Below are 15,203 nucleotides of genomic sequence, written 5' to 3' on the forward strand. Positions count from 1 at the left end.
TAAAAATGGCGATTCAAATGAACTTCGATGGAGAGGAACAAAGGACTTGAGAGTTGGTGATAGCAATCAACAAGTCAAAGAAGATCAAGTGTGTTGGAGCTGAGGCTACCGTAGCTTATGGTAGCCACCGTAAGCTACGGTAGGGTTCCACCGTAGCTCCCTACCGTAAACAGTTAGAACCTACCGTAGTGGTTTTGCCACCGTAAGCTACGGTGGCCACCGTAGCTTACGGTGGGGCCTGCACGCTGGTGATCGTTACAACTCCAATTTGATGTTATAATGGGCTTTTGAGATCCTTTTCAGAGGATTCCGACTGAGACATTGTTATGGGGTGATTTTTGGTGCCTTGAAACAATATTTTGGGTGATTTTAATTGGAGATTAACACGATAATCTTGGATTGCTTTGGATTAAAGATTGAATCAATGATGCCAATTATGTGTGGCTAAACCCTTTGGTGTTTCTCTTGGATGTAAGGTTATTCACAATACACTTATGTTTATTGTTCTTGAATTGGATTGGTAATCTAATTGTTGATGTTAGTATAACTATGATGTTTGTTTGATTGTTTGTAGTTTGTCCATATCGTTTTAAACCTAGTTTCGTTCTATACGTTCTTGATGTCATTGACAATTGAGATTTAGTAGAAGGAATTAGGGTTAAGAACAAATTGATTGATTAACAAGTAACAACCTCGCGTTCTAGTAATCCGAGTACTTAGTTCTTGATTAATCACAAATAATCACATTTACACAAAATCAAGATATTATGATTTATCCATTGAACCTTAACAAGAGTGTTGCGTGATAACCCGAATTCCAAGAGAAATACTTGTTTAATCAATTGTTTACAACTTTCGTATTAGCTAATTTAGTTCTTAAAATCTAATCAAAAACCAACTTGAAAATTACTTCATGTCATTTACATTTATATTAGTTTAATTGTAAGCTACTCAGTAACACATATTCCACAAACTCTTTGTGTTCGACACCCATTTACCACTATCTAATTAGTTGTATTTGGTTTATTTTTGTGCGAGTCTTCGACCTCGTGTCAAATTTTGGCGCCGTTGCCGGGGAGTAGTGTGCAACGTGTGTTATTTTTGTAGTTTTTGTTTAAATTGTTATTGTCAGTTTTACGCGGGTTGTGCTAGTGTGCAGGTACTCACAGGTATATGCATACAAGACGCTCTCGGTCTTCATCACCGTTAGCGTTTGATCCTGAAATCGAGAGAACTTTTCATCATAATCGGATTCTACAAAGGGAAAACAAGATTATCGGGTCACCAAGCACAAAAAGTCGAACAACTGACAACACAATCATGACTTCGGAACAAACTTTACCGCCAATGCCACCACCCATTAATCCACCAAATCCACCATCCACCATTACCACCACAAATATCACAAGTGAACCTACTTCAACTGTATTTGGCTTTCAACCACCAGTTAACCTCCCACCATTGACAAATTTCATGCCTATTCAAGGAAAATCATCAAACTCACCACAACAATCATCCTTCCAATCTCAACGAAATCCACCTTATCAACAACCATACACGTTTACCCAAGATCCAGCCATAATCCATACTTCACCGGGTCAAAGATCGGGCCCGCATTAGTTTGGTGGGCCATGGTATGGTGATGGCAATGAAGGGTATGAAGAGTACAAAGAAGGTTATGCAAGTGGGGTTGATGGGAATCAGTTGAGGATTCAAGGGCAGTTTGGGTATGGATCCGACTTTCAACCGCAACAACAAGTGCAGCAATGGGGTGGTCCACATGTCAATCAAATACAACAACCACAACCATTGCAACAAGTTCTACAACGACCGCATTATCAACAACCTCAATTCCAACAACCAAATCCCCAACCACAAGTTCAACAGAATATGCAACAAAGGCCCGTTTACCGACAAATGGGTCAACCAAGAGTACCATTGGGGGTACCAAGAAGACATGCAAGGGAAATGGTTAGGGGAATTGAAGCTCAGTTTAGACCGGTCATCACCAATAACCCATCTCCGGTGGTTATTCCTCAAAACCACCAAGGAAGAACATTTGAAGTAAGAACCAATGCGCTCCAAATTTTACCAAAGTATTTAAGGTTTAGCAACGGAAGAACCCTATATTCATTTGGAGGCATATGACTCTATTTGCAACACTATTGGGGGTCAAGGTTTCTCACCGGATGAGGTGAAATTGGTTTTGTTTCAATTTTCGTTAGAGGATAAGGCGAAAAGATGGTTCTACACGTTGCCATCCGCATCAATTTACACTTGGGCCGAAATGCAACAAAGGTTTTTGGAAGAATTTTATACGGCCAAAAAGACTAATGATGCGAGACGAAGTTTGAGGTCTTTCCAACAACAATCGGGTGAAATGTTTCATAAAGCATTCGAGAGGTTCAACATGATGATCAAGATTGTCCTCATCATGGTATAGCTCTTTGGGTGTTGTTAAATGCGTTTCATGAAGGGTTGAATGCGGAAGATGAGAGGGATTTAATGTCAATCACAAATGGTACATTCGGTACCAATTATGAACAAGATGATTGGTTGGAGCAAATGTCGGTCACTTCTAAGAGAAAGGCTCAAACTGCAAGAAGAGCGAGAGCGGCAATTGGAAGACCGCAAGTTCACGTCGTGGAAGATGTGGGGGTACAAACTACTAATCAAAGAATTGATGTTTGTACCAATTGTAATGAGTTGGGTCATGGGGCTGATGTGTGTATGGTAGGGCAAGCACAAGTCGAAGAGGTGAATGCACTTCAAGGTCAAGGGGTGGTAATCGGAATTTCAACATGAACTCAAACACTTATCACCCCGGGTTGAGAAATCATTCAAATTTTAGATATGGAAATCAAGCAACTCAATTCAATCCAAATTTCCAAGGGACTTCTCAAACCAACTTTATCCCCCGTCAACAATACTTTAACCAAGGAAATCAAGGTCAATTTTAAGGAACGGGTGGTAATCAAAGTGGGTCTTCAGGTCAAGGTTCATCAAGTGGGAATGAAGTGGTGGACATGTTAAAGTCGATGCAGCAAGAGATTCAAAAGAGGAATCAGTTGGATGAAGCTTGTGTACAAAAGGATGAAATTCGTGACAAGGCCATTCAATCATTAACAACTCAAATGGCCAACTTGCAACTGAGGTATCCAATTTGAAGAAGAACAAAGGTCAACTCCTGAGTGACACCAAGGTGAACCCTACTCACACTACTTCTCACAATGTGCCGATTAATCAGGTAAGTTTTTTAAGTAGTGGTAAGGAGTTTAAAATCAATACTACACCGGAATTAGTTGAATGTGTGGTAGAGGATATGATGGGAGTAGAAAGTGAAGATGAACAATCTTCACCCATTCAACCCCCTAAACCATCCATGTTTTCAAGCAAAGATTCAGATCAAAATGAACTTTTAAACGATAAAAGTAAGGAAGTGGGAGAGGTTCCAATTCCATTTCCTTCGGCTTTGATCGATCCGGGTAAGAAAAATGTGATTTCAAAACGGGGTCCTCAAAAGGAGGAGATGTGGGAGGTATTTAAACAGGTTAAAGTTAATTTTCCTTTACTTGAGGCAATAAAACAAATACCCGCATATGCAAAATTTTTAAAAGAATTGTGTACTCAGAAAAGACAACAAAAAGTTCCTAAACGAGTTAATTTAACTGAACGAGTGAGTGCAATTCTAAAGGGTGATCTTCCACCTAAGCTTCAAGATCCGGGAGCGCCTTGATTAACATTCAAGTGGGTGACTTTCAAATGTCACGAGCACTATTGGATCTTGGACCGGGTGTGAGTATCCTACTGGGGGGTTTGTATGACCAATATGATTTTGGTCCACTTAAACGAGTTGAGACTACAGTTGTATTGGCTGATTCATCTCACAAACTTCCTCGGGGGATCGTGCGGGATGTTATTGTTAAATTAGAGGAATTTTATTATCCTGTTGACTTTTTGGTTTTGGATTACTCGTCAGTTGACCCAACACAACAGCAAAACATTATATTGGGTCGGCCATTTTTAAATACTGCTCATGCTATTATTGATTGCCGGTTTGGTACAGTTGACATGGAATTTGGAAATAGAAAAATGCGTTTAAATGTGTTTACTAATGTTGCTAATTCATTGGCTAGTGAAGAATGTTTTATGGAAGATATCATAGATAGGTGTGTACCACACGAGTATGAGGAAGGTATGTTGGATGTTTGTGTTTGTGATGATTCTGAACAGGTTCACATTTGTGCATTGGAGTTAGAGGAAAAGAAACAAGAGGTATTGGCATTGCAAGACGGAAGACCACTATGGACTCATCAGGTTGAGAGTCTACCAACAGAGATCAATTCTGATACCAAACCTTCATTGATTTGTCCTCCCAACTTAGAATTGAAAGAATTGCCAAGTCATCTCAAGTATGCATTCTTGGGAGGAGGTGAGACGTTGCCAGTTATTATTGCCTCTAACTTGGATGAGGCTCAAGAAGAGGGATTGTTGGAATTTTTAAAGGCTCACAAGGCGGCGATTGGGTAGACTAAAGCCGATTTGAAGGGTATTAGTCCATCTATAGTCATGCACAAAATCATCACCACCGATGATGCAAAGCCGACTTGGGAAACTCAAAGAAGGTTGAATCCTAATTTGCGAGAGGTGGTGAAAAAGGAAGTTATCAAATGGTTGGATGCGGGAATCATCTATCCCATTTCAGACAGTGCATGAGTAAGTCCAACACAGGTAGTTCCAAAGAAAGACGACATTTAGGTAATTAAAGATGAAAGTGGTGAACAAATTGCCACCCGACCGGTAACCGGGTGGCGAGTGTGCATTGATTATAGGAAGTTAAATGCGGCTACCTCAAAGATCATTTTCCTTTACCTTTTATTGACCAAATTATTGAAAAATTATTGGGTCAAAAATTTTATTATTTTTTGGATGGGTACTCGGGATATAATCAAATTGCAATCCATCCCGACGACCAACACAAAACCACATTCACATGTCCATATGGCACTTTTTCCTTTAGGCGAATGCCATTTGGATTGTGTAATGCCCCGGCCATGTTCCAACGATGTATGATGAGTATTTTTTCGGATATGGTTGGGGATTCACTTGAGGTATTTATGGATGACTTTTCTATTTTTGGGTCAACTTTTGAAAGATGTCTTGATGAATTGGAAAAAGTTTTAAAACGTTGTGTCGAGACTAATTTGGTTTTAAGTTGGGAGAAAAGTCATTTCATGGTACAAGAGGGTATTGTGTTGGGGCATGTAGTTTCAAGTCGGGAAATGGAGGTGGATAAAGCAAAAATTAAAGTTATTTCTTCATTACCACCGCCGAAAAATGTAAAAGGGGTAAGGTCGTTTTTGGGGCATGCTGGGTTTTACCGGCGGTTTATTGAAGGTTTTAGTGTGATTACTAAACCTTTATGCAATTTGTAGCTAAAAGATGTTGCATTTGATTTTACTAATGATTGTTTGCAAGCATTTGATGTTTTGAAGGAAAAATTAGTGCAAGCACCGATTTTGCAACCGCCGGATTGGAAGAAGCCTTTTGAGATTATGTGTGATGCAAGTGATACCACGATTGGAGCAGTTTTAGGTCAAAGAATTGATAAGAAGTCGGTGGTGTTTTACTATGCAAGCAAAACGTTATCCGAGGCACAATTTAATTACACCATTACTGAAAAAGAATTACTTGCGGTGGTGTACACCTTTGATAAGTTTCGGTCATACATATGGGGAAGTAAGGTTGTGGTCTATTCGGATCATAGTGCGGTTCGTTACCTCATGGAGAAGAAAGATGCAAAACCGCGTTTGATTCGTTGGGTCTTATTGTTACAAGAGTTCAATTTGGAGATCCGAGATAAGAAGGGGTGTGAAAATGTGGTGGCGGATCACTTATCGAGGATTCCTTTGGAAGGTGTGGATGATTCACATGAAATCAATGAGAGATTTTCGGATGAACAGTTGTTAGCCGTGTCCACTACACCATGGTATGCGCATTTTGTCAATTATCGGGCCACGGGTGAGACGCCGAAACATTGGGCCAAGAAAAGGAGACAACAATTTCTCTCCCAAGTCAAGCAATATATTTGGGATGAGCCCGATTTGTTCAAAATTGGTGCCGATCAAATCATTCGGCATTGCATTCCCGAATCGGAAGTTCAAGAGATTTTGGCACATGCTCATTCATCCGCTTGTGATGGTTATTTTAGTGGACAAAAGACGGGTTATCGAGTTCTTACAAGTGGGTTTTATTGGCCCACTATTTTTAAAGATGCAAGTGAATATGCCCGCCATTGTGTTAATTGTCAAAAAATGGGTGGAATTTCAAAACGGGATGAGATGTCGTTACAACCTATATTGGTGGTTGACATTTTCGATGTATGGGGCATTGACTTTATGGGCCCGTTTCCAAATTTTTGCGGGTATTTATATATTTTGGTGGCGGTGGATTATGTTTCAAAGTGGGTCAAGGCCATAGCAACAAGAACTAATGATCACGCCGTGGTATGTAAGTTTGTTCAATCCAATATTTTTGCAAGATTTGGAATTTCGAGAGTGATTATAAGCAATGGGGGAACGCACTTCAAGAATTTCAATTTCGGGAAATTGTTAAAGTGGTATAATGTGAATCACGAATTGCTACTCTATATCACCCGCAAACAAGTGGACAAGTTGAAGTGTCCAACCGACAAATTAAAGAAATATTGATGAAAATGGTGCGGGTTGATAGGAATGATTGGTCGGTGAAGTTGGATGATGCACTATGGGCGTATCGAACCGCTTATAAAATGCCCATAGGAACGACTCCTTACCAGTTGGTTTATGGGAAAGGATGTCATTTGCCTATGGAGTTGGCTTATCGAGCATTGTGGGCTATTAAGAGTGTGAATATGGATTACAATGAAGCCGATGGGTTGAGAAAGTTGAAGTTGGCGGAATTGGAAGAGATAAGGGATGAAGCATATGAATGTGCATCGGCATACAAAAATAAGTTGAAAACGGTTCATGATGCCAAGTTGAGGAAGCGGGTTTTTGAAGAAGGGCAAAAGGTTTGGTTATATAATTCACGGCTTAAGCTTTTTCCCGGAAAATTGAAAAGCAAATGGATGGGCCCGTACGTGATAACAAGAGTGGGTAATTTTGGTGATGTGAAAATTGAAGACTTGCAAAATCAAGTAAGACAAACTGTGAACGGACACCGACTTAAACCATACTTGGAGGGTAAGGATATTAACATGTGTGAAGTGGACAAGATGGGCTACCTGTTGCGGTCGCCTGAGGAAATAACCAATTAAACGGTCCAGGTTTGTTGTATAATTTAGTTTAGTTTGTTCAAATTTGGTCTTCAAAATTACCTTTCTCGTTACGACGTTGTCCAAATCAAGTGTGGGGAATTCTCAGGAATCTCTTCACCGTGTTGAGGACAACTCGGGTTTTTCATGGGGGGTAGGGTAATTTCTAGTTTTTTTTATTTACTTTTTCATGATTTTGTTTGATTAAAAAAAAATAGAGAGTTTTCCACCAGGTGCCACCGTAGCTTACGGTGTCCACCGTAGGCTACGGTGGATTTGATAATCCCTACGCCGGCTAGCTTCTGTTTACACTGGGTTTCACACGCTAGGACCTACCGTAAGCTACGGTAGCCACCGTAGCTTACGGTGGCTGTGAAAGGGCGATGGGCTACTGCAGGTTATAAAAAAAAGTTTTTAATAATCCGAAAATCCTAGCCACATAAACTGTAGGTTCCCTGGACGGATCGCACGAGATATCTCGGTCTACTCAGGTGCGGAATCCCTGTGTAGATCGTTACGAGTATAGAACACGAATCACACGAACACACGAAACACGAACACACGTTATATATTATAACTCAAACACGTGATGTAATATCACCGTTACAGACTCTCGTCCTCACGTTACAATGAACTTGAACCACTGACACGAACTTAAACGTCCATTTCAAACCAAACCGTAACCTAGGACTATTTATGCACGACAACTTCGCCTGGCCTGTTCAGGCGAAGTTGTCCATAACTTCGCTTGACTAACAAGTTCGCCTGTTAAGCGAACTTGTCAGTAACTTCGCTTAAACATACAAAACATAATTAAACATTACAGACTCGATTACAGACACTAGACTATGAACTACTGACATTATGCACCAACATAAACATTTATCTTCTACTTCCCTCCATTCATCTCACCATCTTCTACCAAACCCTAATCCCCAATTCATAATTTCTTCAAATCTTAACCAAAATCAACGATTTTCGGGTCTAGACTGACTAGATTTTCGCAAGGAATCACATTCTTTGCTTGGTTTTCGTCAATCTTAATTTTTTGGGGTTCGATTTTAGACGTTTTTGGAATGAAATTTTTGAACAACAAGTGGGTTTTGCAAGTGACTAGTGGTTAGAGTGATTAGAGGGTTTAATTCGGCTTAAATATGGGACGTTCTGCTAAGGGTAAAGGAAAAGGGATTGCGGGTTCCTCTAGCAACTCTACTGCCGAACAAGCAAAAAAGCGGAGGTTAGAACAACAACAAGAACGGGAAAAAGAGATGGAGTATGTTAAACCAGATTGGACTCATGGACCACTAACAGATCATGATTTGAGATGACAACCAGAGTTGTTTCATGAGAAAATGAATACATTGACAAAGAAGTACGACGCATTTATTTGTGAGAAATTGGTCCCGAAACATGAGTTTGGCCCGTTTGATGTTTTTGATCGATTCAAGGCATTGGGTTGGGAAGCAGCCCTCAGGTGTTATGATCGAAACGAGAAGTATGTTTTCATTGATGAAATTGAAGAATGGATGGCAACGTTGAGATGTCCTTCGTTTAATAAACCCTCGGGGATGAAGCTTGTTGGAACTGTTAACAACATTGAGGTCACTATATCATTTGAAACATTGAGGCAAATTGCACGATTTGACAGTAAGCCTCAAAGAAACTACGTATATCCAGATTTGAATGATTTGTATTATCAACCCGACAGGCATCCAACGTGGAGAATGATGTTGGAAGCATTGTTTTTACCCGGCACTTATGATGAGAAGTTATTGAGGAAGAATTTGAAGATTGAGCCAAAGATGTTGCTCATCATTTGTTTACACAATGTCATGCCAAGAAGAGGGGATATGCAAGAAGTTCGGTATCCCGATGTCCCGATTCTATATTCTTTGATGCATGGAGGACCACTTGTTTCATTCCGGTATCTAGTACTTAACAATATTTGGATAAGCCAGAATAATGTGAGTGGGAAGATTATTCCACATTGTCGGTTGATTACCGCATTGTTGATCCGGTTTGGTATTATTGGAGATAATGATATTGGAGTTGGGAAGAAACACAATTCGTTCGATGTGACGAAGTTGGGGGTTGGTTGGGAATACTGAGCAAGTGACAGGTACCATACGTTGAAAAGTGAGGGACAGAGATGGAGGGCATTGAAGGTTGATGCGCGACCTTTGCAACCGGGAGAAGAAATGAAAGTGAGAGTGATGATGAAGAGGGAGAGAGTGGAGAGGATGATTATGATGATAAACCGGGTGAGCGGGTCGCGATGGAAAGTGAAGGAGTAGGTGGTAGTTCTAGTGTGCAATGACAAGGACGGGGAAGTTCCCTACCATTTGACTATTCGAGGCAAACATTTGATTCAAATTGGGCGCACCAAGGCAGCATGTGGGATGTGATAATCAACAACAGGCCAGCACACTTCTATAATTGGGCCGAGACAACTCATACATTATTTGATCACCAAACTTTCATGGGCGCGAGCATAGAACGAGCCCAAAAGCAAATGTATGATCGCCAAGAAGTGTGGAACCGGACCCACGCTTATGCTGAGCAAAGAGAAATTTATCATGGGTATGAGGATGACCGTCAAAGGAGAATGCATGAAGCGTGGCATTCTGGTCAACTTGTGGTGGCTGACTACACCACATTGCCACTATAAGCCGCTACGGTGAATTATCCCATGCCGCCATTGCATCATTCCGAATGGGTGAACCCGCATCAAACTCAAGGAGAAGGTCAAGCTGGTGGAGAGGATCAGGGGGCGTTTGGTTTCGGTGAATTCACGGATGTGATGACGTCCATCTTTAGACCACCGCAACCACGTTACTATTGAGCTGCGTCGGCAGCAAATCAGGTGTCCTCTTGTACATTTTTGTATCATATTTTTCTGTTTATGTTTGGGTCTTGGGAGGTTGGGTGGAGTAATGACAAGTTGGAATTTAAGGGTCGTGCTTGTGGTGGTGTTTTTGTTACCCTAAATACCCTACATTGAAGACAATGTATCTCAAGTGTGGGAAGGAGGGATGAAAATAAAAAAAACAAATAAAAATATATATATATAATAAAAAAATTGAAAGAAAAACACCGAAAAAGTTGTAAGATTGTTGGGGCAAAGTTTTGGTTCCCTGTCATGGTCATAATTCCCCTAAAAATCAAGTTTGTTTAACTATGTTAAAAGTGTGGTCTAGTAGTAATCTAGGCAAGGTTAGCATGCTTTCGGTTTATCTAATCACATAACATGCCCACAGTCACTGGGGTATTGGGAAAACAAAGAGCGGTGACGGAATGGTTATTCTCCGTTAGAACTTGTGCCATCAATGCACTTCAAGACCTTAGCTTGGCATAAATGTCAGGGGTGTTCATGGTTGGGTTCGAAACCGCGAAACCGTCTAAACCAGCCATCTGTTTGGTTTAATGGTTGGTTTTCTTTCTTAACTTTTGGTCGGTTGGTTTGAAAATTTTTAAACCGTGCTGAATGGTTTGGTTTACGGTTTGTACCGAAAACCAATCGTAGAAAACCGGACCGCATGATTAAATTATATTTAATTTTTAAATATTATATGTATATATATATGTGTGTGTGTGTGTGTTTGTTACTAGGCATATTTAAATAAAAACTATTAGTTTTTATATGCATCACTATATACTCACTGTAAACAAAAATAAATGGGCTCAGGCCAAATCTAAAAAACACAAACCTTATAATTGGCGATGCATGTCTAGTTGTAAATTGGAAATTCAAAATTGGTGTTTTAAGTTAGTAAAAATATGTTGGTTAATTAGAGCATTAATATATCAAACATTATTTTGGATATTTTGTATAAAATTCCAACATGTTTAAACTGTGAAACCAAACCGGAACCAAACCGTTACTAACGGTTGGTTTGGTTCGATTTAAGAGTTCAACGGTTTGGTTTCGGTTTACAAAAATAAAAACCGTTACTAACAGTTTGGTTCACGGTTTGCCCTAAAAAACGCGAAAACCGGACCGTGAACACCCCTAATAAATGTGAAAGTGATTGAGGCACTTAGGTTAAAACCTCGTCTCGGATGAGTGTGAGTGTGGGTTTTGGGGGTTGGGCCTCATAAATTACATATATGAGCGTGGATAATGAGAGGGGAGGGGGGTTGGTTCCTTTAGAAAACTTTATTGGACCTATTCTTTTATTTGATCTAACCCCGATGTATTAGTGAGACGATCCGGGATAGTAGGTTGTTCTTTGTAATTGTAGTTGTTTTGTCAGTAATCAATAGAGAGTAGTAGTTAATTGTTTATGCAAGTTTGATGAAAAAAAAGGAAAAGTTGAGGCATTGTTCAAAGCCTTGTGGTTCAAGTTAGTGATGAAAACTGTTATGTATATAGTAGTGTGTTTTATTGTTTAATTTAGTTTTGATGTAACAAGCCGGGTCGGATCATTTGAGCCACTTTCAATATCCTCATTCCACACCTTTACCCCTAGCCTCATTACAACCCGTTTAAGACCTCTTGATTTGCATTTATGTTAAAGCATGATTAGGTGGAGATTTGACGGTGGTACAAGCATATGCGAGGAGAATCGAGTATGATTGTGATATTTGGAACGGTCACCGATAAGTGAGTTAATGAGTGACGGTGTGTTATGTGCGAGTAAAGACCGAAAGCATGTTAAAGTTGACTACAATTCTATGTTTTAAAATATAATATCAAGTAAGCTGGTGCAAACCTCTGATTATGTGGGAATAGGGTATGACTCGGGACCTTGATCGAGCCGGGCTTGTCGTTTGTGTGGTGGTGGTGTTCTAAAAACAATTGGTTTAACAAGTTGCTTGAGGGCAAGCAACAAGCAAGTGTGGGAATGTGATGGGTGGATTGTAGAGCCACCCTTAAATGTAGTAATTCTAAGTAAAACACGAACGTTTATGTGTTATTTCAAGGATTTAGGTTACAACCGTATGTGGTGTGTGTTTGCAGGTACAGGTGCTAAAAATGGGGATTTGTAGGTTCCCGGCCGGATCAACACAGGATTATCTCGTAACACGAGGTTGCGGAATCCCTTACGTATACGATACGAGTATTTAATCGAGAGACACGTAAAGAAACACGTAACACGTAGAACAAACGTTACTTGTTATTAGAGGTTAACACCAAAACATCAAAGGACTTTCAGTAGCTAACAAAACAGATGTGCCAGAAAACTCCCTTACAAACGGCGTAAGTTAGGTTTAAATACTACGACAACTTCGCCTAACACCCTAGGCGAAGTTGTCCCTAACTTCGCCAGGACATAAGATCGCCAATAACCAAATAACTAAACTAGCTAGTTCAACAAGACATAACAAGCAACGTAACAATTACAGACACGATAGACTCTAGACAAATGAACTACTTGCATAACGCACCAACAGACTCCCCCTTGGCAGTAGCTTCATTTCTCTTACATCTTCGCCTCATCTTGTAATCCAAAAAGCCGTACCTTCCATCTTCAAGCATGTACACATTGTCTCACACAAACTGAGACCACCATATCTTTTCACCACAAACACTTTTAGCTGATCATCATACAACCAACAGATAATACCTTTTTTATGATTCAGCATACCCCTTGATATTATAATTCTTCTTGAACATCGTAGGTACCACTGGCTTCTTTGTCTTGATAAACCAATGAGCACATTCTTCTTTCCACTTTGGCTGTTCCTCCCACTCAGAATCACCCGACACATTATCATCTTGACCCACACGTTCTTGACCAGCACTTGGAATATCATGTTCAACACTATCATCAGGTATCTCACCTTCCTCTAAGCCACTGTCAATCTCAATCTGTTCACCAAGCTTTTCAATCTCACTAAGAGGCAACACATCTTCATCCATATCATCCTCATCATCCACCACAACCATCTCACCACTTGCACTGCCAGATGGATCAGTAGCCTCATCATCCACCACAAGCGTCTCACCACTTGCACTGCCAGATGGATCAGTAGACTCCCCCTGAGATGTGGAAGCTCCAAGAGTTTGTTCAGTTCTTGGCAGCTCACCACCTGCATCTTTCGAAGCATTGGGATCATCATCTCTGTCCTCTCTCCTCTTAGTTCTCAACTCATCCCCTTTGCAACTGGTCTCCCCCTGAGATGCTAAGAACTGTTTAAGCGTATCAAAAAGTTTACCATGTTCAATAAGAAGAGATGACTGAATTTGGTTCTCAGCCACTAGCCGTTGAATAGCTTGTGTCTGAATGAGATTAATTCTTGACTGGTCAGCCATTACACGTTCTAGAGCCGCTATCCGTTCTGAATCTGACAATGAAGCATCAAAGGCAAATGACATGTGAGAAATGTCTTAAGCATATGGCGGAAGAATACCCAGAGTCACTGGAATTTCTGATGATGGGGGAATTGAAACAGAGGACCTAGTAGTCGCCATCACCGTAGATTCAACAAACATAGACACAACCTCAGATGGAGCAATAGTACGTTGTGGTAGAGACACAATCGCTGGCATAGACATCACAACCGTAGATGGTACGCAAGATGGTGCTGACAAAGCCACCGTTGGAACACTAGATGTCACTGTCAATGGATCGGATGAAGATGGAGGCACTATAGACATACCAGATAACTGTGGAGGGGAAAATTGAACAACACTCGAGCTTTCACTAGCTCTAGCCCTCGGACCAAGGCATACAACTCCTGTTCATAATCCGACTCACTATCATCCGAATCTTTCCTCCGTTTTCTGTGGATCCTCTCTTATGTAACCAGAACTCTCTGAGCTTCAACAGCTTCATCATCGGAAGAATCAGATAAAGTTTTCTCTGAATCCTCACCAGAGAGATGAGATTTACCAACTGAACTAACAATCGAGAAAGATGGTACCCCAGACACAGCAATTGAAGAAACCTGAACCTCCGAGGAAGTACCAAAAATCCCTTGCACTCCCAAAGCAACATCAAGATCTATCCCCTCTACAGCAGATATAACAAGATCTATAACCGGATCATCCAGTAAGGGAGCATCTTGAACAGGATCAATAGGAACTGGAGCAACATGAACCACGGGAGGTGGTTGAGGGATATTAGCTTGTGCCGGAGCTGGATCAGCAAATCCATCCTCTGGTGGAGCAACATAGTCAGGATTCACAAGATACCCAAACAAAGCTGTGTGTCTTGGACGTTGATCAGGATTACTCCGTGCGCTCGATGATCTACATTGAGCGAAAATTCTGTTGTTTACACATTCCACAAAAGAGATAGGACGACGTTGTGGTAGATTAGGAGCAACATGATTAAGAATCATCTGTAAGAATCTCGAATACATTAAAAAACGCTCCCGATCCGCTGCCCGCCGCTGACGATCAATTTCGTAGAACACCATTTGACTTAAGCTAAATGGTTTATTATATGTCAGCGCGGTCATGGCAGATTTCATTGTCGCACCCATACCATCGGTTCCAGCTTTGCGGCCGGACATGCAAACAATCAACACATGCATCAAGAAACGCCATTGATCCAATAGAAACCCCTTTCTGCGTTGTGAGTCTTCCAACGGACCAGAGTATCCCATACGAAGAAATGCCCCATTCCTAAAGGTGGCTGAGTACTCAGTGGGGTCCTGAGTAGTTTCAGCGCCAAACTGTAGAGCCTCCTGTATCTGATTTGCAAAGAACAGTATCACCTAACCATTGACGGTAGCACGCATCACTGGAGGTTCCACTCGACAATCATATTCCATTGTGTTCCAAAAATCTTCTATATTTGGTAAAGTGATCGGAAGAGTTGTAGTGATAGCATGAAAAATCCTTGATCGGATGAGAAACGTGATAATCTCCGAGTAATCATCTACTCCACGAGCATCTGGGTCCAATGTCACGTACATGTTGTGACCCGGAAAGAATTTTCTCTTATCCCCATCTCCTTCA

General features: G+C 40.8%; 1 protein-coding gene across 1 annotated transcript; it reads left to right on the forward strand.

The window, feature by feature from the left end:
- Window positions 1–3,762: 3,762 nt before the first annotated feature.
- On the forward strand, window positions 3,763–4,530 carry LOC143549159 (uncharacterized). Its single transcript, XM_077040133.1, has one exon. It carries the CDS (start codon window positions 3,763–3,765, stop codon window positions 4,528–4,530), a length of 768 nt encoding a protein of 255 aa, XP_076896248.1.
- The last annotated feature ends 10,673 nt before the right edge of the window (window positions 4,531–15,203 follow it).

This window comes from Bidens hawaiensis, unplaced genomic scaffold (genome assembly GCF_021521415.1).
Source record: "Bidens hawaiensis isolate Kalapana, Puna unplaced genomic scaffold, B.hawaiensis_p1.1 tig00015446_1, whole genome shotgun sequence".
Classification (NCBI taxonomy): domain Eukaryota; kingdom Viridiplantae; phylum Streptophyta; class Magnoliopsida; order Asterales; family Asteraceae; genus Bidens; species Bidens hawaiensis.

Bases quoted from the DNA above. Each gene is read 5' to 3' on its own strand.
- LOC143549159 (XM_077040133.1), top strand. From the start codon at position 3,763: ATGTCACGAGCACTATTGGATCTTGGACCGGGTGTGAGTATCCTACTG.